Source organism: Lissotriton vulgaris, chromosome 2_1, assembly GCF_964263255.1.
Source record: "Lissotriton vulgaris chromosome 2_1, aLisVul1.2, whole genome shotgun sequence".
Taxonomy (NCBI): Eukaryota; Metazoa; Chordata; class Amphibia; order Caudata; family Salamandridae; genus Lissotriton; species Lissotriton vulgaris.
The window spans coordinates 304,249,914-304,277,398 of record NC_141687.1 but is presented as its reverse complement, the minus strand read 5'-3'; the positions used below and the strand labels follow the sequence as shown (position 1 = coordinate 304,277,398).

Below are 27,485 nucleotides of genomic sequence, written 5' to 3'. Positions count from 1 at the left end.
AAATTCTTTCCTGTCCCGACTTCCTAGGCTTTAGGAGGCTTCTTAAAACCTGGCTGTTTCAACAAGCTTACGAGGAACCCCTAGAGCTCAGGCACCCCTCGGAGTAGCGCCATGAAACAAACCCGGTGTACGTGCGCGTAAAATGTAACATAATATAACAAGCACAAAGGGGTCATTTAGTGGTTACCTGATAGGCCTCCACCCTGGCAGGTCATATTTGCAAAAGTGTTCCTGCTGAGATGGCGAGAGCACTTTTGGCAAAAATGTATTCCTAGGCGACTTCCATGTAACGGCGACCTGCTCAACATTATCTCTGTTCTACAGAAACAAAGTCCTAAAGTTGGGGTTATTTTTGCAGAACAAAAAGAAAATGTACATGATGTGCTGGCAGTTTACACGAGGGACATTTCTGATTTTTACTTCCACACCAGGAGTAAAAGCAGGGAGATCTTATGGATTTTGCGGGCCAGGGGCGAATTGTATTTTGGGGGCACCTGTTCAGAACAGTTTTTAATTCATGACCCAGTTTCAGCTCCTTCAAGCCCTCTTTGGCCAGGTCACTGACAGTGCGTCAGGCACAGTTGTCCAAATTCTAAAGTTGTTACATCTAATATTCATGGAAAGTTGTGCGTGTTTCCAATATTGTAAAAACAGTAGCAGCTCACTAATATTACTACAAATATTCTCAGACACTCTCCTATTTATTATATATGAGGTCCTGTTTTTGATCTAAAATAAACTTTATTTATGGATGTTGCATGAAACCAGCAATATTTCTCAGCAGAATGTCTATAATAGACTTTCACACATCACTCACAAAAAAAATACATGAAAGAAAAACCGTATTTTAAATAATCTGTTGACGAATTATTCAAGGTCATTGGGGCCAGCTTCTGCAGAACAGAACTCACACTGTCAGAGGGCACCCTGAAAGGTTGGTACCCTGGTCCAGAGCCCACTTTGTCCTTGCCTTAAAACGCCTCTAGGAGCAGTAATCTCCAACTCATTTTAACTAACATGATTCAAATAACCTCTGAGCTCAAGCGGTTCTCAGACCTAATCTTGTTTTGTACCTGTTTCTTGGTGTTCACAAAACTCTAATAATACTGGATATTGGTTCCCTCAAATTTCTTAAATGAACTTTCTTCAAAAGTTTCCTCTGCATATGAATATAACAGCAGAATTCTCAGCTCTGCTAGGATTGATCCTCAACTGCTATCACTGGGGAGCCACATGCATTTTAAACTCTCAATATATTCTAGTCAGAACTGGACCACAGCAAATGAAATTTCTCCTTCAGAGAAGAAGTTTCCATTTATTAAACAGAAGTCCCATCTACTTCATCTTCTTAAGTAAGCCAAATGTCATCTTTTCTTGGCCCTATGGCACCATGGCTCTCACTTGGCTAGGATGCCTCATCACATACTAGGCCTCTTTAGGAGTGCTTAGAGGTTGAATGCTTCCAAAAGATAGGAGACTGTCACAACAAAGCCAGATAACTTCCAAAGCACGAGTCTCGTCACTGGTGGTGTAGAAAAAAGGACATCTCCGAAGGATTTCCTTTTTGTCAGTCGCAAGACTACTCTGACTTTGGTAACAGCTGCATCTGTAGGTTGGAGAGCCCAGACTATTTCACATCTCAAGGGATATAGTCTCCAGTGGAAATAAGCTATTGACCAGTATGCTCAAATGGATGGTAGTACAGCTGGCCCGCTAATCCTTCCTTCGGATGATTCTGGTCTGCCTGTTCTTCACCAGACAGACATTAAAACCTTTCCATTTTACTTAAGCATGCAAGAGGGTACCTGATCTAGGATTCTCGCAAAAGAAGCTAGTCATCTGCCATTGGATGCTGGTGAATAACATCCAGGTCCAAGTTGTTCATCATCCAGGTCTGCCGCCACAAAGGCAAACAGATTCAACTGTCATCCCATAGAACATCATCAGTGAGTGTTTAACCGTGAATTTCTCCAAGGAGTTTGCTCATGTTGTAGACAAATGGACGAGGACTGTTTTGCAACAAAAGAAAACACAAAACGCTGCACTAATGGCTTATAATAACCTTTTAGAAGGAATTTCTCTAGATTTTTCTTTTCATTCTGCTACTTCCCAAAGTAATTACACATAGAGATGATTGCAGGGTTCAGCTGAAAAAGGCAAAATGTCCCTCCCACAAGATTATTTTACCCTCTCAAGGTGAAGAGATAAAGCATTTATTGTCTTGGCAAAAAACGGTGAATACGAAAACATACAATAAAGTAACAGTATTACCTTATCTCCATTGAATGGCTAAATCTGTTTTTTCCTCTAAAAAGTACATTTGACAGTCATTACTTCTTATAGTACATCATTTCAGTAAAATGGTTCGAATTCAGTGAATAAAGATTACCTAGCGCATCCAAAAAAAGGCATTTCCTACAGTAAGGAAGCCTCTGCTTTGTGTAATTTTAATAAATACATTTCTCTATGAATCGGCGGCCCCAATTTAATGCTGTGCATAAATGTAATCTGCAACATCTTACCGTAGTAACTATAACACTGGCCACATTGGTGAGTGAGCAGGGTAATGTAAGAGTACCGCTCAGATAGTACTCTTTCTTTAGTCCTAAGTCATTTATGGTTTTCACATTAATCATAACCTTTACTCACTTACCTATTTCCTAAATCCCCCTACTCTGGTGGAAAAGTCATTACACAAGTTGTATGTAGTGACCCTTACATTGTCATTTAGAAAAGATTAAAGACAGTCAGCTCTTTGTTAACTTTGGGGATGTATGTGGGAATCTAGCATCTTCCAAACAGACTATAGTTGAATGCACAGTCTCTTCAGCCTCTGCCATCCTGATGGGGAAAGTACCCTTTTCTGCCATTTGTAATGCTGCCACTCAGAGATGAGTCCATAACTTTTGAAAGCATTGTTCTGTGGACTTATGCTGCAAGACTTATACTTTGTGGGCAGACTTTATTATGCAGATTGTTTGATTAAAGGTTTTATACGTTGCCCTGATCAAGCAATAACGATTTGATTAGCTTGCTACTGTAGTCTACCTTAAGTGAATATCAGAGAGAATCCCACTGTGGAGAAGTTAAAGTTACTTACTGGTGATCCTATTCTTTACTAGGATGTTTTCTCTACATTTAACAAATCCACACCAGCGTGTCATGGCAGCCGTTTAGAACCTGAGCTTAAGGATCTTTGTTTTTTTTTGTGCTTAACTGGTGGGGAACTACAGTCTTCAAGACTGCTTAAGGAGAAGATGCAGTTGTCACTGTTTCACCGTGCTTGTATCTGAGCACCTTTTTGTACTTTAAAAAATGTTAAATCAGAGTCATGTTTTCTGTCAAATATACTATTATGATTAGATGTGTCTGGTTCATTTAATTAGACAGAGCATTTTGCCTAACATGGCTTATTTTTAGTGATATGTTTACATTTGAATATTACTATTAAACAAAGTGTTCTGCAATCCATTAAGAGAGAAGAAAGTGTTTACTTTTTTTCGGATTTTCAGAGAATACTTACTGTGAACTAGAATTCCAAGTCGGTAACTTTTCCATTTTGGTTCTAAATAAAAAGCAGTGCTAAAGAACATTAATTACAAATGCGATGAATAAGGAATTAATGTGGAATACTTCTGCAGCTCACACATGCTCATGCTAAACAGGTCATTATAAAAGCAGTCTAATGGCAGGGTGTTTTTTTTGCACAGCGGTATATTTGTTCTAATCTGAAACATTAGCCTGGCAAAATCACACTACAACCAGGAGAAACTGCAGAATTACTTGAGTTCATCATTAACAGCGTCTCCTTAAGAACCAAGAGCAGAAAGAAATCTCGGGGACCTGTGCATCAACTATTGCCCATTCACAGAATCATGTGGACTGTGGTTGCACCCAAACACCAATCTGGCTTCCTCTAAAGGCTGAAAACACACTTTTGCCTGCCTACATAGGTAAAAAAAAAATGATGCCACCTCAACCCCACACTAACAGAACTTCATCGACTCCCCTTGCAACCTGCATCGTTTTCAGGGGGTTTGTGCCATTTACAAGCAAGTAAATCTAAAGAGACCATTCTGCAAAGCTGCAAGTTTTCCTAATTCAAGAGATCTGTGCAACACACCAAGCTTTGACATTGCCATAGTGGAACTCAAGAGCTGGGAAAAAGACCCGAATGTCAGTCTTCTGAAGCTACGCACTCAGGATCTGCAATAACATCCCATCACAGATCAGACGTGCTACCCCTCACCTTCATTTTAGAAAGAAGCGGAAACCGAATCTCTTCAAGAAACATCTCATTTACCAATGTTAAAGTGCAACCTGGCTTCTCTTGTCCTCGAACTGATACAAAAAGAGTTATTTTAACCACCCACATCTCCCTATGCCAATTTCATTATCCGATAGCTCTCTTATCTCTGTGCGATTCTCTCTATCTAATAGAGTCTTCTAGAAACAGATTAATTACCTTAGAATATTCTCTAGGCATAAAACTGGACCAGATATTTTCGAGCAGTACCTCTGTGCGCTGCATCGTCCATATCTGTTGTGACTTGCACAGTGACTGTGTAGGCGCCACCCCAGTGCTCTAACATCCGTTCTTTTCTATCCACGCTATCAGCAGCGATCTGGAAAGAGCAACCTTAGGCTGTTTTTTTGGACTATTTTTTAGACATTTTGTCGATCTCTTTTGAGATTTTGGTCACTTTGTGCATAGAGATGTCCCCTAAATATCCTGTGGTTTTTAAACCCTATGGTTCTTGTCACATGCAGACGACTCTAAAGCCTGCCCGACTGTTGTGCCATGAATCCCAATGTGGTGCAGGAGCCCTCCCAGATACTTATGGTTGCCCAGTGGCAGTGGACTCTGCTATGGGTCAGATCCCAGTCGCATAGAAGGTCCCAGGCCTGTTTGTGGAGCCATTCCTTACTCTCATCTTCATGTTCGAAGTCGTCGGGTAAGTCACAAATAAAAACAAATCGCTCTTTGACTTTGCTGCACCTAAGTCTTTAGACGAAATGCAGGAACGACGCCACAAGTCTAGGCCCCACTCCCATGCAGATCCTGAGTCTGCGTCCGCCCACACCTCTCAAAATTTCCAAGAGCCGGCATGACCGCTGCCCAGTTAATGGAGTTTTATGAGGCCATGCACCCCATGTTTGGGTGTACCGACCTCTCTGGAGGGCCTATGGGCCCCATGGTTTTTGTTAGGTGCCCCCACTATATTCCTGCTGACTAGTTTGCCCTCAGTGCCATTCGGGCCCTATGGATCCATACTTGGATCTTGATCGGCTCCGGTCTTGAGACCACAACCTTCCCCAGAGCCCATTCCAGTGGCCCTGTTCCCGATGCCGCTGTCGCCCAATGGCAGCACCATCTAATCATTCTATACGACTTAACTACGGAGCCGGATCTGCATCGCCCGATTTCTACTCCGGTGCCAGTTGGAACACAACCCTCTGAGTCGGAGACAGGGCCTACTTTTTTCGATAGGCCCCATGGGGAGTGTGATTCGGGATGATCTGGGGATATTTATGGTTATTCCAACCACTTAGAAGAGCCCAAGGATAGACGGTATGAGGAACTGACCGATGCCAGTGATTTGGACACCTCCCCAGACACTGGGTTAGCCTCTCCTCCTAGTGTGGCTACAGAGGAAGGAGCTTCAATTGTCATGGTGGTAAGAAGGGCTGCTGATGTCCTGGACCACGCTGCCCTCAGTGGCAGTCAAGACGAATGTCTTGACAGAGGTGCTTCAACCAGAAGTTGGCCCCACAGAACCTCTCCTTTCTTTTAACAAAGCCCTCACGGATGTGCTGCTCGGGAATTGGGCCAAACCCTCACAGGGGCTCCTGTGCACAGGGCGATTCCCGCTGCCACTGCACCGCTCCTGGTGACCCAGCTTTCCTCACCCAGTCTCCCACCCTGAAGAATCTGGTCATCCAGAGTCATCCCTAGCGCCACTCCTTACCACACCACCCAAGAGGGAATCCAAGAGCCTGGACACCTTCAGTAAGAGGATGTTCTATTTTGCCAGCCTTGCAGTGTGGTCCATGAGTAGCTTGTGCCTCTTGGGCTGGTATTCCCACATAGTTTGGGATTCGGTTGCGCAAGTGCTGCCCATGGTCTTAGAGGAGCCCGCCCCATCCTGACCCAGGCTATTACCGTTGGCAGGGACATAGCACAGTTCGCCGTCTGCTGGGACTGGATATGACTGACTCCCTAGGCACAGCGATTACTTTGTCCGTTATATTCCGTTGCCACGCCTGACAGAGGTCTACTGGCTTTTCGAGGGATGTTCAGGGATACCTTATGGACATGCTCTTCAATTGCACTCACGTTGTTGGTGATAATGCAGATTCGGCATTCAGAACTTTATGGACAGCAGGACCACCGCCCAGTCGCTGGGACTCACCAGGGGCTTGTGCCAAGCCCACTTTGCCTGTCGTCCCTTCCGTATCAATTGTAGGCGCTACCAACTGTTTTTCAGGGGTAATGATTCGGATCTCAGTGTTGGTGCCTTTCAGGTATTACCAATTAATCGCCATTGAAATTTGCACAGGCTGAAGACAATTGTGTAGTTTTGAAAACACATCATACTTTACTTTTTTGCTCTTTTGTTTATGCATATATTACAAAAGGTGTTAATCGCCCAGGTGCACAGAAGCAAGGAGTAAGTCATAAAGCTGGAGGAATATAAGGGCCTCCCGACATCCTGGTGAATCTTCCATCGAGACTTTGTGGATGGACAAGGAATATTTATTTATTTATTAAAAGGTTTTATATAGCGCTGGCTAGACCCGGAGGTATCAGAGTGCTTTACATGGGTATCAGACAATACATTGCAGGTTACAGCTTTACTGAGGTTACACAGTTATTAGAGCATCGCAATTTTAGTTACAAGTATGGTTGAGACAAACAAAAAGGAACAAATAGGTAGGGGAAAAAGCTGGCAAGGGGAGATATTCCCGGGAGTGGGAGGGGGGTGTGGGGTAAGAACAGGGGAAGTAGACAGAGAGTGGAGGAGGGAAAGAGGAGGGGAGGGTTAGAGACATGCCATACTTCCTTTTGTCTTTAGATTCTGCAAACGTGTGCACCATACATTGGAGACCCTGGCTTGGCTTGCATGAGCCGTAGTCAGAGGGGTTTAGCCTGACACTGGCCAGTACTCTGCTTCTCCACAAACCCTCTCCCTCCTGCAGCGCCATTAGGCTCCCTTTGACCCGAACACGTTTCAAAGAAATAGATTGCAAACTTAACTGACAGCATGTGTCTACACGGGCGTCGTCGTGACAATGGTCTTGTCATATCCGATTTAGACTATTGTGTTTTCTTACACAGCACGCTGAATTTTCATAGATATTGTTTTTGTCAGAGTCACTACATATTTCAGGTGAAAATCCCCTCAACACAAGCTGTTTCTTGCTTATTTAGCTGAGCTTTTTACAAAGTACGAACGTGCTATAATAATAGTTTAAATATGGAATACGGATACATATGCAGATTTATATATTCAGAAACACTCATTGTGCATGTAATAGTCAAAACGTGCATCCTGTGCTCTTTATTGTCCATTTGTAAGTGGCTGTACATGTACTCAATAATATACAATGAAGTGAAAAAGCACATCATTTAACTATCTCCCAGGCCATATGTATTTCTTTTCGACTTGTGACCCTGCCAGTGATCCAGCAAAGGATTCTCTTGACTTGTCTGAATACTTTATTTAACCATACACATTGCTTATTTTAAAATGTCGGTATATCTAATTTAATTTTACAAAGTGTTATCATGTAGATTAGCTCACAATTACAATGATTTCGCACATTTTGAATTTCATTAATGGAGACTCAAAATGAAGTGAACGAAACATGACGGCATACATTGTGTTCCCTCATTTGGGCACAGAATAGCTCATTTTAAACAAAGTATTTATAAATACATTTTATCCATCCCAAGGCGATGGTAGTGGTGGGTGGTGACAGCTGTGGAATTGGGCAATCCCCTCGGCAGCCTCTTAAGAAAAGGTTGTTTTTTTTTGGCAGCTAAGTCACTACCTGAGGAGTGATAGAAACCATTACACAGACCTGTCCTTCAGGGATCAAGTGTGGCAGCCAAGCCCTACTCTGAACACCTCCTGGCAGACCCAGTGGGTTAGACCCCAGGGTCTTTTGGGTGCAAGGCTTAGTTAGACCTAAGTTAAGTCTTGCAGTCCGCAGCTCTTCCCCCAGAGCCTACTGGGCAGGTACTGCACTCGCCACCATGCATTGTGCTCTGAGGGTCTAATCTTTGGCGCACACCTATTCTCAGCATCTAGCCTCCTGGAGACCACTGGGCTTTTGCTTTCTTATGTCATCTTTGACCTCATATGTTAGGTCATGAGCAGTGTGTTCATATTTGCTCTTGTCTGTCGCCAAAACAAATGGAATAATGTCAAATAGTTTGGCATGGAGACATAGACTTTTCCAGGATAACTAGATTCCATGGTATGGTGTAAAACGAGTCCATATTTTGGGTGGGATTTGTGATTAAAAAATGACAGTCCTCAGTTCAGACAAGTCTGAATTTTATGTATCTGAAGATACATCCTTGGATCTCATATTTTCATAATTTGATGTCTACAGATCCGTAAAATTAAAGTCTCCGGAGCCATGACCCACCCACTGTCAAACGTCAGTGTGGAGAATCTTAAATTAGAGTTTTTAGGGCTTAAGGGTGGATTTGATGCAGTAAACCATAACTGGGTAAGGACATTATTTTTAGATTGCATTTGAACTTAACCATAACATCATCAAATGCAGGTTCTGAGGAACCCTGAAGGGCTTGGACTCGTTTTTTCTTCTTCTATCCCCACCAGCCTCAAACCATGGTGTGTAGCAAACCATGGGGCTGATTTATAATTTGACGGACAGGATACTTCGTCACACTAGTGACGGAGTAACCCGTCCGTCGGAATGTAAATCAAGCTCATAGTTATTCAAGAGGAGGCCTCAATACATAGAGGGATGATTCCAGGTTGTGGATGTGAAGCAATGTGATGCTGAAAAAATATATTTAGGCTTTTAAACTAAAATCAAATGGGCTAGGCACACATTTTGTTTTTCTTCACATGAGCCCGAAGGGTGGAAGAGTAAACATTGACTCTGCTGTGTAACTTTAGTCCAGGTTTCAATGAGAGGACTACTTCCCTACAAATAGCAGAGCAGCCAGCCGTTTGTGTAGATTAGACACCTCCCTTCATTTTTATGTATTTTGAGTTTTTATGACACACTTCATTAAAAGGCAGATAAAATTATTTTCCTGTGGTAATAAATCCTTGAAAATACATTATTTTGTTATCTCAATTAAAGCTTAAGGTATTGATATGCCAAATTATCATCAGTATGAATACCCCAAATCTACAATTACCTCTGTTTTCTTCCCTACAGAACGAGTAGTGGCAGTGGGGGACTAACCATCACCAGCCTCTTGAAGGAGAAAGAGGGCTCTGAGGCTGCCAAGTTTACGTCGGATGAGCTATGTCTGATCTGCAGCATCCTCAGCACTGCCGAGTACTGCTTGGCAACGACCCAACAGGTGAGAGTCTGAACCAGTCGCGGCTCCAGCAAGTAAGCGCGGGGAGGTGTCAACAGTCAACGGAATAGGAGAAATTAAATAAATAAATCATATTACGTTGCCTGTCGACATCCATCACGCCCCGCCTACTTGCAGGAGCCGCAACTGGTCTGAAGTATGGAGGAGCCCCCATAAAAGGACACTGCAGAGCATAAGCATCACAATGGGGTCCCAGCGAGTACATTTCAGTTTTCGATGTTTTCACAGACACTTGAGTGGATGACCACTAGCAACTGAAACCTTTTTATTTTATTATAAGAGCTCCTTTAGCAGCACCTGAGAGTTCCAAGTTAACATATGATCTTCTCATCAAAATACCCAAGTAAATGTTATTATCACATGATATACCTCAGTGTCAGTCACTTGAGCAAATAATTTCCAGCATGTCAGTCCTTTGACGTAGGAGCTCCTTCACTATCATACACCTGAGAGTATAATGATAGCTTGGGATCCCCCCAACGCACACCTATGTTTATGACCCCTCTTACTGAAACACATCAGGAACGGCATGCTCACACAGCTGAGTCCCTGAAATCTGTCCTAGTATCCCTCTGCTCACACTTGAGGGTTTCCATGACATGCCATCTGCAAGAAGCTGGTGTGCCTAGTGGCACTAATAATCCCCCCACAATGCAAAACTAGCTCCTTGTCGTAAAGTACTGTTTCTCTATCGCAGCCTGGTATTCCCAATATTAGCACAGAACTGAGACAGAAGACTACTTTAGAGAATTGTGTTAAGCGTTATCAGTACCATCTCAGCACTTGGATCATTAAACCACTCAGTAAAGCTCCCTGACCAACTGAGTGAATTCAAAAAGTATTTTATAATTAAAATAAGTGCACAACTACAAAAAATGGATGTCACTGCAATGTTATGGTGTTTTAAAATAACAGCTTCATTCCACAAGACTTCTGTATTCTGACTTGACCAACAATAAAAGTTCCTGTAGCGGTACCTACAAGTGGCCTCCGGAGACTTTTTCCTACTTCAATAACACAGCATGATTTCCAGGTCCGGACCCGCTGTTCCGACAATCTGGAGGGACTGCATAATAGTCACTTTGTGTAGGTAGGCCTTGTTAGCAGCTTCCAAACATAAGAATTCTTGTGAGGGTGTCTATGACTTGTGTCTCCATGATGGGCAGATCCTCTCTGGATTTACCGAGTTGGTCTGAGGCAGTAGGCAGTACTCCACCTTCTTAGTTGCCAGTTCAGTTCTTAGTGTAGACACCTTTGTCTTGCCTTCCTTTGGAGAGTCCTCCTTCTAGATGCGAGCTGACAGCGAGTGATAGTTGATCACTGCCTTCCAAGTTCAAACAAAGATTCTTCGCCAAGTGCATCGCCATATCAGGTACAACAGGTCTGCTTCAGAAGAAGATTCTTTCAGATAGTCTGTTGTGGCCCTGAGAGCTACCAGGCAATAAGTCCACTCTGATCATTTCATGGACAAAACATAGATTTCATGGTCAGAAGGGGCACATTCCTACCCATAGTGCACCAGTCTCTCATCCGCTTCCAGGTCCTGCAGTACTTATCTTCATAAGACTTGGATTGAGGCTTCTGCTGTGTTTTGTCTCTTGGCTAAGCATGGTGGATCAACCTCCCACTGAGTCCTTCTGGTCAGGGGATCTGTATTCTTGTCTTGTCGGTGGCAGACAGCGGATCTATGCCTGTGTAAAATCTAAAGTTCTGTCTGAAAAACTATCAGCTGATGTTAGAGGTATGCCCCTACTCGGATACATCACCCACGGTTTACTACAGTCTGACTGTGAGGAAAGTGGTGTATTATATGGTGGAGTTGTGAGACCTCACCATGTAATATATTCACAATACCGACTTGTGTCCAGGCAGGCTATTCTGTAGAACCTTAAGCTCAACCCTGGGTAGCGATGTCTTTGAGCAGCAAGATTTAAACAAAGGAACATTTAGAAGTACCAAAACAACGAAATAAGAAAGTCACACAACACCAAAGAAATCCAAAACTAGTTTAGAAAAATAGTTATTAGTTTTATGAATCTCTGAACATCACAATGAACAAAATCCACCAGAGAGTTCCAGATATATAAAATTTTAAGTAATTTGTAAATCACTCCTTTACATACAAAATTCCAACAAGCATTGGTAAGGGGAACGTTTGGCAACTTTGTAAAATTTTAATAAAGGTGTGGTTGGCTCTTCAGGCCTGCTTTGGGTGATCAACTCCAGCAGGGATGAGGTCAAGGGGGCAGTAAGGAGTTGTAGGACTGTTACCTTGTCATCAAAGCAGTCTCAAGTCCTGGTTCAGACTCTATGGACGAACCGCTGAAGGTATTGTATGGTCTGCGGGGGGCTTCCTAGGGCTACGCCTCAGTCTTCTATCCAACTGGGCAACTTTGGCCACAGGGGTTTGTCTTCTTTGGTCTAGCAGAAGTCTGGGTACCACTTGACTGCTGGTATCCGGTAACAGTGAAACCAGTGGTTCCCTTGGGTAAAACCTAGTGTCCGATTTGCGTGACCAGACTGCAATCCGATGACTCTCCCAGGTCCAGCACACTCTGGTGCAACTTTTGAGCATTGGGACTTGGTGCCCTGGCTGCACGTCGGTCTAACAAATGAAATCCGCCCTTCAGAAGCTCACCCATAAAAAGAACAGTTGGGTTGTGCACTGGCGGCTGAGAAACTAAATACAATGAAACTACATACCTTTAAGAAAACAACTGAACCGAAAAAACAATTTGTGGTTTCTCAAGGTGCAGAGTGAAAATACAAGCAGTATCTAATAGAGCAAAAGGAAGGCAACCGTAATGTGCAGAAAAGTGGATTTTATATACTAGACTCTACATCCCAGATACTAGAGCAAGTTACTTCTGTTAAAACTTAGAGCCAAACAGTTGTATGAAAAAACAGAAGCTTCTTCAACACCATTCACCAGAGATTATACCAGGATTATAGTGAATCAGGGTGTAACTCAGGCAATTGCAGCCTCTGCACCGCTGGGCGGGGGTGTGGGGAGGAACGCCCTTCACGGGACACATGATTATCTGTGCGATCTGGTAGACTCTGGGGTCTCTCATCCTATTCTGCAGGGGGGCCTATCACTTTTCATTACACCACTGTAAGGATTTCCTCTGTAACACAGAATTTAATTGTATGGCTGCAGTAATCTTAGACTTCAGTTCACGCAAGTGTATCGTGGTATCAGCTGAGCTTCCTCTGAAGTACACAGCTGGAGAGTATGACATTATTGTATGGTATCCTCAGTAGTGTACCTCAGTATGTGATCTTTGTGACATGCGCATGTCTGGTAGACAATCTCTCGCAGCCAACAGCACATCTAAGTTCTAAGTGGGACTCATGGATATCTGATCACAGAGAAAAGTGTGCTCTTCCAATAAAGGGGCAGAGAGTTGGTTTGAGGTGTGGTGAATCCACAATCTGCACTTGTTCCTAGCGCTTTTCATTTTAGTTTTACATTACAAACTAGGAGAGACTGATGATCTGCAGTTATCCAGTTCTCAAGTTTTGTCTGTTGAGGTCATTATTTAATTCCCATTGGTAACCTTGGTGCACTAGTAAACCACTGTCAGGGTATGCCTCGATTGGCCATCACGCTGCGATCAAGGTGTCCACTGACAAACAGCTTCTTCTGTGTTTACAAAGCATCTGCATGAAAGACGTGTGTTCTGTGCTTCGCCAAATACACTTCTTTAGCAGTTTAATGTGTATCTAAACATGTAGGTGGGAGGTTCTATCTTGTAGATCCGCTTCTGTTGGTGCAACTGATATTGAGAGATATATATGTTTGTAATGCGCTATGAAAGCAAGATATGACTTCAGAGCTCATTTTTGTAAAGTGTTTTATTGGTTTTCCAAACCAGATAACATGACATGATCAATACTTCCTTTTCTTCCCCCCCCCACCTCCCCCCCCCCCCCCCACCCCAATCTCCTCCCTTCCCAACCACCGAGGCTTCAGAGCTCATTTGATTACCTTTTGTTTGTATCCTCAAACTAATTAGCTAATTATTTGTTCTCTCTCTTGATCTTGGTAGCTTGAAGAGAAACTGAAGGAGAAAGTGGATGTTACATTGGTGGAAAGAATCAATCTGACTGGAGAAATGGACACCTTTAGCACGTAAGCTTGACGGTCTGCTCCTAGTATCACCAGGGAAGGTTCCTCTGCTTTCTCCTGGGTCAGGGCAATGATCACATTAGATACATCTGGGGCTCAGTTTCTGTCATCAGTTTCTCTAAACAGACGCCATGATTGCTCAACGAATTAAGTGCTATAATCTGTTATTAGATAGAGGTCATAAATTCACATCTAGCAAGGCCAACTTAGCCTTCCAGTCTACAGAGGCCAGTAAATTGAATAACATTAATTTGGGTAATAGCATCACCTGTTACTTGCACCACTTAGTAATGGCAGAGGTGTGGTATAAAGCTGGGTATAAAAGTTGTTATGTCCATGCAAGCTTGATCTTTCTCGAGGTTGCATATGGGGACCATGTAAGCATTCCTACATACCAAGGTACCAGTGGGATTTCTAGTGGCTACATTGCTCCCTTTGGAACTGGGATACCTGTAATCTAATTCCAGCTTTCCCATTTGACCAAACTTTTCTGATCTAGAAGCTTAAATTCAGTTCATAGAACTCACCGTATCTGCCAAAATAAGAAGCTTTTGTAATCACGCTGAACAACACTGTTATTTATTTGGTTAAACGCCTGCATATTATCTTTAGCCTGGAAGCATAGAGAAAGCATGTGCTTGTGTTGCTGAGGTATAGAAGGTTTGTCAGTCACTTTGCTCCTGGAGATGGAACAGCCATTTTGTGATGTTACAGTTATCGCCCACCTTGGTAGTATTACGGAGATGAAGCATTCCTATCTCATTTCACTCATTATTCAAACTGTGGGTACCTGCTCAAATTCTGGTGACTGTACTAGAGAGGAATCCATCAAGGTTTAGGTCAATATAGTGGAGGATGTCTGTTGCTTAATGGATTTATGAGTGACGATGAGTGTCTGTATGGCTCTTATGTGCTATTAGAACACCGCCTTACCAAATCTTTCATCATGTCTTTATGGTACAGACTTGGCTCGAAAGGTGGAACTTACAGCATTTTGTAGTACATATCTAGTACTCCAGTAGTACTGCTTACTACGAAATTCCATTCATAAACCTACGAATTGAGATCTCTGCCTCTGTCTTTTCTCTTCTCTTTGACAGAGACCCCCTGACCCCACTGCCTGCTAAATACAGTAGGGACAAGGGGGAGTGAAATGGAGAATAATTACTGAAAAATGTGTGAACTTAAGGGAGAATTAAAGAGTGGTTTGGGAGGTACATGCTAATAAAAAAGCACCTGCAAAAAAGTAAGACCAATGCAAAAAACAAAATACACAAAGTTACAACAGCCCTATTGGTGTTAAAACAGACTTAAATGAATTTCAACTGGGCCTTGGAATATGTTAAGCACCATACATCACCAACTACTGGTACTGCAACACATTCCCATCGGAAACAATAGAGGTAAGGAATTGAAATTTCAGTCTATAGGAAATAATGTTCAATTAATTGAATTAGTTTTACCTTAAAATTATTTGTGGCTGGAGTCACAAGCTCAGAATACTCCTGCCATCTAGTGTTGGGTCCGGATGCTTGTGACTTGTTCTTCTTCAAAAAGCCTAGAGTCACAAGACTTGTTGTGATTCCTCCTGTGGTCCTCGGTGCACCCCTACAAGGGATCCACCTCAGAATGTTTACTTCTGTCATTGGGTTTGGATGTTTGAGTGCTAACTCTGGGACTACCTCATTCCTTTGCAAATTCTTCTGAGCTAGACTTCAGACTTTAAGAACAACACCGGTGCCTGCCCAGAGAGCTTCTTCATGATGCTTTAGCTCTCTTCTCTTGACGCTATGTAACCAAGGAGCCTCAGCACACCGCAACTTGGGACCCTCGTTCGACAATGACCATCTGACTAGAGGGAAGGAACATGGAACACACACTTTTTTGACATTGTCTAAAACGCACTGCTAGCATGGCATATGAAATTGTTGCCTGTCTCGTAAGCACAAAAAAATCTCCTATGACCCCCTTTTGTGCTTTCTGGTGCAAAAAGGCAATCCAATACTGCAGGGAGAGGCACTGGGCACATCAAAATGGCAGTACCAGGCATCACACAAGATCCACAACTTTCTTGGGTCGTAACTCAAACCTTCCAAGTGGGAAGGAGCCTGAGCTAACAACATTAGAGGCTGCCAACTTCGAATAAGTAGTAATAGAGCAAGCACACCTTAAGCCTTCAGGACCTCAAAAAAAGATAAACCACAGGAGCTCAGTGGTGTTGCAGGCACAAAAGGTTCAGACACAACCTTCTTCCAAAAACACCTGCATATTATCTTGTGGCTTGTGGCTTGTGACTGAGCAGACCACATTCCCGGCCCAAGTTGGGCCTCAAGTCAAGCCTCCGACCTGGGGATCTGGCGCCAACAGCGGGTACATCCCAGTCTGAGGCAACCTCTTCCAAGCCGAGCAAGTTACTGCCCAAAGATGTTGAGCCACAACATCCATCTGCCTCCTAAATATTTAGCTACTGAGTGGCCACCTTCAGAGCCAAGGCTGAGGTGATAGCAAAGCCCTGGACTGGCTGGCATCAGAAGTACCCTTGATATTTGAAAGAGACAATTAGTTATGGATTCCTCACCTTAGAATTACCTCCAGGCGTCAGACTGGATATGGAGAATTTATTTGTCAGCAGTACCCCTGCACGTCGATAAGTGGCGTCGGTCGACTCCCCGTTCGACGTTGGCATCGTGGTCGCTGGGATGACGTTGCGGTATCTACTTAGACACCGCCCTCGTGCGCTGATGTCAGTTTTTCTTTTTCCACACCAGCCAGCGCAGATCTGGGGAGAGCAGTACCTCGAGTCACTTTCTGACTCTCTTTTTGCGACTTTTGTTGAAGTCTTTTCGAGTCCTTCGACTCCTAGTGCACGCAGGGATGTCCCGTCCTCGAACCAGCTTCAAGGCTTGTGTGCCTTTGGGGCTTGGAGCCCGACCCGAAATTGTGCTCCGACTTCCGGGCCATGAACCCAAAGTCTTTGCAGAGCGGTCCCAAAAGCTTCTCGATGCCCGGCAGTCAGCTCCACACCGTTCGAGGTCCCGGTCGAGAGGGAAGTCGCGGGACCGGTCGCGGAGTCATGACCACCATTCTTCATCCAAGTCTTTGTCTTTGGATAATTTGAAGGACAGAAGAAGGTAGAGAAGCATCATCCCTCTAAGCGTTCTCCCCGCCCATTGGCTGACGCGACGCGGGAAGCGGAAGGTAGTCGTCGATTCCGGCCTTTCCAGGAGCCAGAGCGACCCCTACCCAGCTATGCAACTTTTACGGAGCCTTGCATCCTATCTTTGGGCAGCCCGACTCCGCCAGCGCGCCCTCGAGGTCCACGGACTCAGTTGGGGGATCTAGGCCTTTGTTGCCGGCTGCTTTGGCTCCAGCGCCACATGGCCCCCAAGGATCCAGGACTGGGTCCAGATTGGCACCGGTCAACCTCGTGACACCTCCTCCGGCGCTGAATCCAGTGATGACACCTCAACCACCTTCGATGCCGGTTATGTGCCCAGCCGACGTCGACCCCGGCCTCCCCCTTGATGTAGATGCGGAAGTTTGTATGCTGGGTTTAACTACGCGCGGGACGCCGGCGTTTTCGACAATCACGGTGGTATTCTATCAAGAAATAGGACATATGTAGGAACCGCCATCACGTAGCTGCCTTGTACCATCGCTTATAAGTGTGGCTGATTATAAAGAAGAGTTACCAACAAGGAGCTTAGAGGGAAAAGTGGTCATAGGTCGCCCTCCACTCAATTATACATTCATAAAACAAGACCTAGACCAAAAAAGACATATAACATTCAATCAATTAATGGTGTACCATCAAGTGCAAACCTTTTTGCCCAATACTCCTCCCTTTTAATTGCTGAGGTAGGAGGTACATCCAAATTATGCCATAGTTTAAGAAAAAAATGCCCGAACCCTTGGAAAAACATAAACCAGTTGTGAGACAACAGATAACACACACCTCAGTGCCTAGATAGGTAAATGGAGAGAGTTTAGAAAAAAGTGTGTGTGAGCGAGATGGCACCTCCACGGGCGAACCACCAACGGGAACCTGGCAGGTACTCACCAGGATTGCTTCAACTTTGCGGTAAAGAAGAAAGCGCCGGTGTTCACTCAGAAGGTTCGGGTGTGCTGAGTGAACACCGGCGCTTTCTTCTTTACCGCAAAGTTGCAGAAAGAAAAGGGACTCACTTTTGGAGTCAGCCTGAAACCTATTTCTGGTTTGGACCTCTCGACTGGTATGCACCAACGTGGTCGATTGAGGTTGTGAAGACAACGATTGTCCTCATGCAGTGGCTTAAAAATCTGTAACGCCCTGAAGAAATTGCCCAAATTCTAAGTGGCAATGAAACATGTCGGCAAGTGGAGTATGGCAAGATAGGTATTAGCCACTCGTACTTTTTTAACACCCCGCGACCAACACGAAACTGACAGAATAAAGCTAAGTTCCGTGTTGTTCGTGGTCTTTTACGTATTTCTTGTGTGACACGTATTGTGTTGTTTGTTACCCCTACACACTGCATTTCCTCAAAACACCGTTCCTGTTTGTTTTGTGGACACCCATCTTTCTTTTGAACTTGATGGCGCCAATGATGAGATCAGGGCAATCCTGGTGAGTACCTGCCAGGTTCCCGTTGGTGGTTCGCCCGTGAGGTGCCATCTCGCTCACACACACTTTTTTCTAAACTCTCTCCATTTACCTATCTAGGCACTGAGGTGTGTGTTATCTGTTGTCTCACAACTGGTTTATGTTTTTTCAAGGGTTTGGGCATTTTTTTCTTAAACTATGGCATAATTTGGATGTACCTCCTACCTCAGCAATTAAAAGGGAGGAGTATTGGGCAAAAAGGTTTGCACTTGATGGTACACCATTAATTGATTGAATGTTATATGCCTTTTTTGGTCTAGGTTTTGTTTTGTGAATGTATGATTATAAAGAAGCCCAACGGAGATCTAGTATGCATACCACGTGTCTAGGACATAGTATATTTTAAAGATTATATACTGGAATCATCATTAGCCCTCTGCTGTTTGACCAGAGATATCGATCCTGGATTTTAATCATATTGCAAAAACAAGCACCGTGTAAGATTGCTGGTTTAGAGGCGATCCTGTTCGCAGCACGAGAGGCATTTGAAGGACATAGGAGGTATCTACCCCGAAGTATTAACTTTGAGAATCAGTGTGTGAGAATTAACTGGGAAGACATTATATGTATGCCTGATGAAGATGGCTATATTAGAAGGCAGGCCGAAACACGTTGATGCATAAGAGAAAGGAGGATTGTGCTCTATATTAATTGAAGACAATTCTGACGCTTTGCTGAATTGATTTTCTGTTTGGTACCTCCTTTTTACCAATATGAATTTGATTGTTTCCTTATTTTAATTGTCTGTCCCCCTTTTTAATTATATTTTTTAATTATTCTGTAATATATTGTAATATGAATAAACTAGTCAGCATATTCTTATAATTTTGTCTGTTTTTACATTCTGATTCGCTAATATAGTATCACGTCAGTATTTGTTGTTCTTGTTCATGTCTTGAGAATATATGTTGCAACAGTAAGGTGTCCCAAAGGGAATATTTGTTTGACGAAAGTCCGATGCTGAGCCAGATCAAGGTCTATTCCGGCGCCGACCGGTACTTTTGTGCCATTGTTCTCCCCTGGTGTTCCCTATCGCCCTGAGTGGCTACCAGAGGAGGACTAGGAGGGGTCTGTGGACACTCTAGCAGACCAGTTGGAAGAACCGGACTGGAGAGAGGAGGTGGGTGAGGCCAGTGGTCTAGATACATCCCCAGACCTTGGCATGCTTTCTCGCACTACTATGGCTACGGAGGAGGGTGCATCTTACGCAGTGGTGTCGCGTAGGGCGGCCGAGGCCCAAAACCTCAAGCTTGCTATGGTGGCAGTCAGGAGTAATCTCCTGCCTGAGGTTTTTTCAGCCGGCAGCGGCCTCTCCGGAGGCCCTGCTGCCATTTAATGAGGCCCTCACGGACATCCTTTTGGGCCCCTGGACCAAGCCCAACACAGTTGCTCCTGTGGATAGGATGATTGCCCGACGCCACCTCCTGACCCTGGGCGACCCCCTTTTCCTCTCCCAACACCCCACCCCTAAGAGCTTGGTGGTTCAAGCCTCGACTTCCAAGGGTACATTCCTTAACGCACCACCTGATAGGGAATCCAAGAAGCTGGACCACCTTGGGAAGAAGTTTTCTTCTTCCAGCTTAGGCCTGTGGTCGGTGAACACCACATGTCTCTTGGTGGACTCTTGGACACTCGGTGTGGGACACGGTTGCGCAGGTGTTGCCATAGTCCCCGGAGGAGGCCCGGGCCGTGCTCTTCCATGCAGTTGCCGAAGGGAGAGATGCAGCAAAGTTCGCCATCCGTTGTGGGCTGGACACCTTAGACTCACTAGGCATACCGATTTCCACAACAGTAGCACTCAGGGGCGTAACACAAGCCCCCGCAGGCCCCGCATTGCGGGGAGGCCTCGCGCTGGCTGGGGCCCCCAGCCGGCAGGGCCCCTCCTCACGTCATACAAGAAAACAATTGTGGTGGGTAGTGGCTCTAAAATGTTGCGAAGCGCGGGCCAGGGGCGTAACACAGGCCCACGCAGCCCACGCATTGCGGGGGGGCCCCCACGCTCCAGCAGGGGCCCCATCAGCCGAGCCAGCAAGGACCACATATCTGTCAGGTATATTTGATGATTACTGATTAATGGTTATAGCATCACCTTCGTTCATTGCACCAGCACCTCGCCGTGGCCTCTGCATAATAGTGCAAGGTGCGCAGAAGGCTGCATGTTACTCTCAGGATGGGGCTGGTCTGGGATCAGGGACCATTGTAATGCTTAATTGAAAGTGCGCGCGTGAGGCAGGCCTCACAGAGGCCAGAGATGACTGAGAGGGACCGTGAGGCCGCAGGCCATATTTTAATTATTTCTAGCTCCTGGGTGGCTTTGCACTACAGTGTTGCCCTGTCGGGACGATTGCCTTGACGACATACGCAAATTACGTCGTTGCCCAGTTCTTTCGTTTCACTTTAGTCCCTCGCACAAGGAGACTCCTGAACCCGACTACCAATGGCAGTAAATCGCTGAGGCACCCCCCAGCAACTAGCTTCGTGCTACAGCATTGTACACCCTCCTCCTGTGACAGCATTTGACTTTTAAAGATCCCCCGTCTAGAGTGGGCAGGTAGGACCCGAGTTTAGCAGCAACACGTAAGCATCTAAGGCAGGCTTTGCATAATGGTGCGCAGCGCTGCCGGCCTCGGGGCCCCTGCTGTATTTGAGATGGTGAGGGCCGGGCCCCGCCTGGGAGGCTGGCTGGGACTGGAGTCTTATAAACGAGTCTAGTGTTCGAAATCATGGTGCGTGCGGGGCCCCGGCCGGGCCCGAGTCTTCGATGGCCTGGGGAGCCGGGGGCCCCGACCAGTGCCCCGAGAGCAAGTCCGAAAGGGGGGGGGGGAGGGAGTGGGGGGCGGCCGTGGCCCCCGTTATGCCCGTCGTCATCACCATGTGAGAGGGTGTCGGACTGGAATGGAGACTGCTCGCACCTAATGAAAGCAAAGGCAGCAGGACAGCAGAGTGGGAAAGAAACATGTAGAAGTGGGTAGGTGTTGCTCATAGCTTTCAGTTATGTATTAACAGAAGCAACGAAAAGCGCTGTACTTATTTTGCTGACGTGCGACCTGTTTAGTTGAGGAGAGCAGTTAGTAAGATGAAAGGTGGTCCTCATCGGCTGTGCTTTTACATTGCCCTAGCAACTCCTTTTAACTGGCAGCCATCTTGTTTCCTCGGGCGTTTATTTGCCCTGCTATGCATCGATTTAACTGTGAATGGAATATCTTTATTTTTCATGTATTGACTATTGAGCCTGTGTTAAGCTCACTCCTGCAACTTCCTTGTTGTGCGCCTTTTCCCGTCGCCCCTCTGTGAAGAACTTTCTTCATCACTACAGACAATATTTTCAAACTCCACTTTTCTTTCCTTGGCAGTGGATGGACGGGTGTGAAAACGAACCACATCAAACCAGTGTAAACAGGACCTCACTGTACAGGCTAAAATTCAGTGGGATGAGGAACCTTAAGTGGTGAAGAAGGTCAAGTGTTTGCCCTTGAATTCATGCAAACTTTTAGAAATGTAAACAAGCAAAATCAACTTTGCTCTCAACGGTCTTGGAAGCTAATGAAACTGGTCGCAAACAAAAGTTATGTATTTATTGTTAGTGTTATATAGCGCAATGGACGGAAAGTGAAAGAATGAAAGGCCTGTCCCGCGGCCCGCCGCCATTTCATAGAATCAGGCGTGGGCACGTAGTGCCAGCTTAGACTAAGAGAATCAGGCGGCAGTGCTTAGACTGAGATAACTGTTAATATCTTAGTCTAAGCACTGCCGCCTGATTCTATGAAATGGAGGCGGGCAGCGGGACAGGCCTTTAATTCTTTCACTTTCTGTTCCGCACTTATGCCGCCGCGTATGCGCGTGGGGGCGTGGGCACTAGGGCTGGCTGCTGCTGAGTGGTGGTGAGCAATGGGGCAGCCCTAGGGCACGCACAAACATCATGCGCCAGCCAGCCGGGCCAATAAGCAGCAGCACTCAGGTGCGTGTCCGTGTTGGGCGTGTGCGCGGCATCAGGGGGCGCCCAGGCGCGGCGGCACGCATAGCCATAATTTAAAGTGAACAACAGAAGGGTGGGGCCTGGGGTCTGAGGGATGAGAAATCTGAGTCCAGTGAGGGTCAGTGTGGGCCTGGGGTCTGAGGGATGAGGGTCTGAGTCCAGTGAGGGTCAGGGCAGGGCGAGGCCTGGGGTCTGAGGGATGAGAGGTCTAAGTCCAGTGAGGGTCAGGATGGGGCTAGGCCTGGGGTCTGAGGGATGAGAGGTCTAAGTCCAGTGTGGGTCAGGGTGGGGCTAGGCCTGGGGTCTGAGGGATGAGGGTCTGAGTCCAGTGAGGGTCAGGGCAGGGCTAGGCCTGGGGTCTGAGGGATGAGAGGTCTAAGTCCAGTGAGGGTCAGGGTGGGGCTAGGCCTGGGGTCTGAGGGATGAGAGGTCTAAGTCCAGTGAGTGTCAGGGTGGGGCTAGGCCTGGGGTCTGAGGGATGAGAGGTCTGAGTCCAGTGAGGGTCAGGGTGGGGCTAGGCCGGGGGTCTGAGGGATGAGAGGTTTTGAGTCCAGTGAGGGTCAGGGTGGGGCTAGGCCTGGGGTCTGAGGGATGAGCGGTCTGAGCCCAGTGAGGGTCAGGGCGGGGCTTGGGGTCTGGTGAGGGATGAGGGTCTGAGTCCAGTGAGGGTCAGGGCGTGGCTTGGGGTCTGGATGAGGGGTCTGAGTCCGGTGAGGGTCAGTGTGGGGGTCGGGGTCTGGCTGAGAGATGAGGGTCTGAGTCCAGTGAGGGTCAGGGCGGGGCTTGGGATCTGGCTCATGGATAAGGGGTCTGAGTCCAGTGAGGGTCAGGGCGGGGCTAGGCCTGGGGTCTGAGGGATGAGGGTCCGAGTCCAGTGAGGGTCAGGGCGGGGGTCGGGGTCTGGCTGAGAGATGAGGGTCTGAGTCCAGTGAGGATCAAGGCGGGGCTAGGTCCTGGGGTCTGGCTGAGGGATCTGAGTCCAGTGAGGGTCAGGGCGGGGCTAGACCTGGGGTCTGGCTGACGGATGAGGGTCTGAGTCCACTGAGGGTCAGGGCGGGGCTTGGGGTCCGGAGAGAGGGGGGCCCCCTCCATGTACCTTGCAGGGGGGCCCCCTCAAGTATCGTTACGCCACTGGTAGCACTGAGACGCTACGCCTGGTTGAGGTCAGCTGGTTTTTCGGGTTATGTCCAAGCAACACTTTTGGACATGCCATGCAATAAGGCTGACAACCCGATGAGCGCTTTAAGGATTCTAGGGCTATGGGCAGATCCTTAGGCCTCGTTTCCACCTCCCTCGCAGCGCAGTCTGCTTTTCGCCCCTTTCGTGGTTACAGAAGGGGTGATCAACCACTTTACGCCCAGAACCACAGGCCTGCGCAAGCTGTCCAGCCTCTGCGTGGCCGGGGGCGTGGATCCCACCGCCGTGGGTCGGTGAGCCAGCAGTCGGGCCAGTCCACCAGCGCCCCCTCTGCAGCAGCCTCCAAGCCCTCCTAGTCCGACGTTTCAGTCCCATCCATCTCCAGTGGGTGGCAGGATTCGCCATCGCCTCCCCCACTGGCTCAATATCACGTCGGACAGGTGGGTTTTGCAATTAGTCTGAAGGGGCTACTCCCTCCCCTTTGAGACTACCCCTCCATCTATGCCACCTCAATTCTATCTCATGTCGGAGGATCACCTGGCCCTTCTCCAACAGGAAGTTACATCTCTCTTGGCGAAGGGAGCCACTGAACACGTTCCTGCCCTAGATGAAGGTTGTGGTTATTTCCACTACTTTCTGGTGCCCAGGAAGGACGAGGGCCTGCATCCTATCTTGGATCTCAGGAACGTCAACCGCTTCCTCCGGAAGGAGAAGTTCAAGATGTTGACTCTGGCTCAGGTTCTGTCTGCTCTCGACCCTGGAGACTGGATGGTAGCATTAGACCTGCAGGACGCTTATTTTCACATCCCCGTCCTGCTGGCCACAGGCTGTCGTCTACCACCTCCAGACTTCGGCCGACCTCCTGCATTCAAAGGGCTAAAGTCACATCTGATTCCCTCTCTGAAGCTCCTTTTCATTGGAGCGGTTCTGAACACAGCGCAGTTTCAGGCTTATCCTCCCGAGCAGCGAGTCCGGAAAATTCGGGCTATGATTCCGATCTTTCAGCCTCTATCACGGGTTTTGGTCAGAATGACCCTGAGGCTACTGGGCCTCCTGCATCCTGCTGGTGGACTATGCCAGGTGGCATATGCGTGCTCTGCAGTGGGACCTGACGTTCCAGTGGGCACAGCATCAGGGGAATCTTTCCGATTGCGTCCAGATCTGGGATGCACTGCACGCCAATTGGAGGGGTGTCTAATGAGCCAGGAGTGGGGTCAACAGCAAAGCCCTCTCCCTTCCCCAACCAGAGTTCACAGTGGTGACAGATGCATCACTGCTGGGGTGGGGAGGCCACATGGGAGAGGCAGAGATCAGAGGCCTCTGGTCTCCGGCGGAGTCCAGACTCCACATTAACCTTCTGGAGCTTCGGGTGTATCGTCTTGCACCAAAGGCATTCCTTCCCTCTGTGCAGGGAAGAGTAGTGCAGGTGTTCGCAGACAATACCACTGCCATGTGGTACTGCAACAAACAGGGCGGGTGGGGTCATGTCAAGATTCTTTCCACCTTTGGACATGGCTGGGAACATCAGGGCATGTCCCTGGTGGTTCAACACCTGGCAGGTTCAATGAACGTCTTTAATGTAAGTAGGGAAGAGGAACAATGAATGACTAGGGTTTGGTAAATACGTGACACCTTCTAATCCCCGAGGTCTCCCATGAAAACTTTTGCTTCCAGGGGGCTGAACTCCGGCAGCGACTCCAAACCCACTAAACTAGGCTCAAGCGTGTGGCGAAACTGCAGGTATTTGAAAAATTGGGTTTTAGGCATATGGAACTCGTTCCTAAGCTCTTGGAACGACTTGAGGGCTACACCGGTCATAACATCTCCCAGCGAAGAGATCCCAATAGAATCCCATCCGCCAAACCCCGCTAGCGAGGCCAATGTGGGGAGTCGCCCGTTATTCCACAGAGGGGTCTCCGCCGTCAATCTGCCCCACCAGCCCATGCGACGCAACGCTTGTCGCCATATCACAAAAACCACTTGTGTGGCACGGGGCAACCGCCTCCGTAGTCTGGCCGAGTACAAGATCGTGTGCAGCGTGTTAACACCCATCAGCGAGCGCTCTAGGGCGTAAGCCGGGTCTCCTCCATCTCCGTACCACCATTTATTCAACACTAACAAGTGGGAGGCCTGGTAATACGACAGCACGTCCGACGTTGCAAGACCACCACCATATGTGGACAGGAAGCAGGTACGCAGCGCCATTCTGGCGGCACCCCCAGCCCACAAGAAGCAACCCAGGACAGAATTGACTTGCCGGAACCACTGAGGTGCAACCAAGTGCGGATGGTTCTGCAGCTGATACAAGAGGCGCGGGAGTGCGACCATTTTAAAGATCGCAGACCTACCATATATAGTAAGAGGCATCCGGGACCACGTTTTATTGTCCGACTGGACCCTCTCCCATACCGGTATCACATTGCGCTCCCAAGAGATCGCCGCGGACTCGGACAGGAACACGCCAAGATACAGCATGCCTCCGGTCACCACCTGCGAGGCTGATCCCCAAGAGCCCGCACACGCCCCGTCACCCAGCATCCACAGGGTGGATTTACGCGGGTTAAGATAAAGACCCGATACCTCGCCAAATATGCGCATATTTTACAATACCCCGGGGCCGATCTATCGAAGTCCGTGAGGAAGAAGAGGACGTCGTCCGCATAAAGTGCAATCCTGTCAGTGAGTCCCCCATCCCACCTGAAGCCCCGTAGCTGCGCGTTGATTCGCACCCAAGAGGTCAGGGGCTCCATGGCCAGCGCAAATAAGTACGGGGACAGCGGGCAACCCTGACGGGTCCCCCGACCGATTGGAAACCTCTCAGAGACCGCCCCGGAGACTCGCACGGATGCCGTAATGTCAGTGTATAGCAGCTTGAGATACGCAATAAACACCGCGCCCAGGTTAAGATGAGGCAGGAGCGCAAATAGGTAGGTCCAGCTCACAGAATCAAATGCCCTATCGATATCTGCCAACAGTAGGGCTGCCCGCTCCCCCGTGGCCCCAAAATTAAAATTTTTACCATAGTTAAAATGTCATCTATCAACCTAACTCCCTAATAAACCTACATCTCATAGAGACTTCTAGCCACAAATTCCTGATCTTAGAATTATCCTCAGACATCAGACACGATCTGGATTTTTTTTGTGAGCAGTTAACTCTGCACGGCAGTAGGTGGCGTTGTTCGGATCTGCTTGGCGTCGTCAACGTTGTCCACGCCAGAAGTGACATGTACAGTGCCTACATAGGCGCCAACTCAGTTCTTTTCTTTCCCCGCCAGTCAGAGCCGATCTGGAGAGAGCTACCCCATCAGCTACTTATTGACTGTGCTTTTTTTACTTTTGTCCAAGTTTTGTCAGACTTATCTCCTGGTGTGGCAGGGATGTCGACTGTGAAGACTGCTTTTAAATCTTGCAGCACCTGTCACAGGCAGGTGTCGGTGACGGACCCTCACCTCATGTGACCCTGGTGTTTTGAGCGCAACCACGACGCCAAGATCTGCATCAATTGTCATCCTGGGCATCCCAAGGCCTTGAGGGAGCAATACCTCCCGCTCCTTGCCGCTCGACGTGTGGTGCCACAATGGTCTCGATTCCAGTTGAGAGGAAGCTACCATGATCAGTCGCGGAGCCATAGATCATCATCGCACTCAAAGTAGTCTTCGGTTCGTCACAACATGAAGAAAAATAAGAAGGTGAAGAGTTCTTCGACTTCGACTTCACCCCACCCGTGAAAGTCATCTGATGAGATGAGGGAGCCTCGTAATTCAAGGCCTGGCTCCGCAGTAGAGCCTTCGCAGGCTCAGGACCGCCAGAGCGACCCCAGCCAAACTACTCCAGTTATATGAGGTAGAGCACTTCCTATTTGATCGGCCCGTCCTCTCTGGCGTGCCTTGGGTCCCATCGGGTTCAGGTGGGGGCACCTACTGGATCCCTGCCAGAGGGAACCCAGTCGCACCCTTTGAATCCACAGATGTATTCGGACCGGCACCAGTCATACCACCTCGCCC

General features: G+C 47.3%; 1 protein-coding gene across 1 annotated transcript in view; it reads left to right on the top strand.

Annotated features, from left to right (window-relative positions):
- VPS53 (VPS53 subunit of GARP complex) overlaps nt 1-27,485 on the top strand; it is a 947,455-nt gene that overhangs the window by 750,671 nt on the left and 169,299 nt on the right. Inside the window, exons 15-16 of the mRNA XM_086954994.1 lie at nt 9,427-9,574; nt 13,645-13,727. Coding sequence (XP_086811120.1) covers nt 9,427-9,574; nt 13,645-13,727 — 231 coding nt within the window. The remainder of the gene's footprint in view (nt 1-9,426; nt 9,575-13,644; nt 13,728-27,485) is intronic.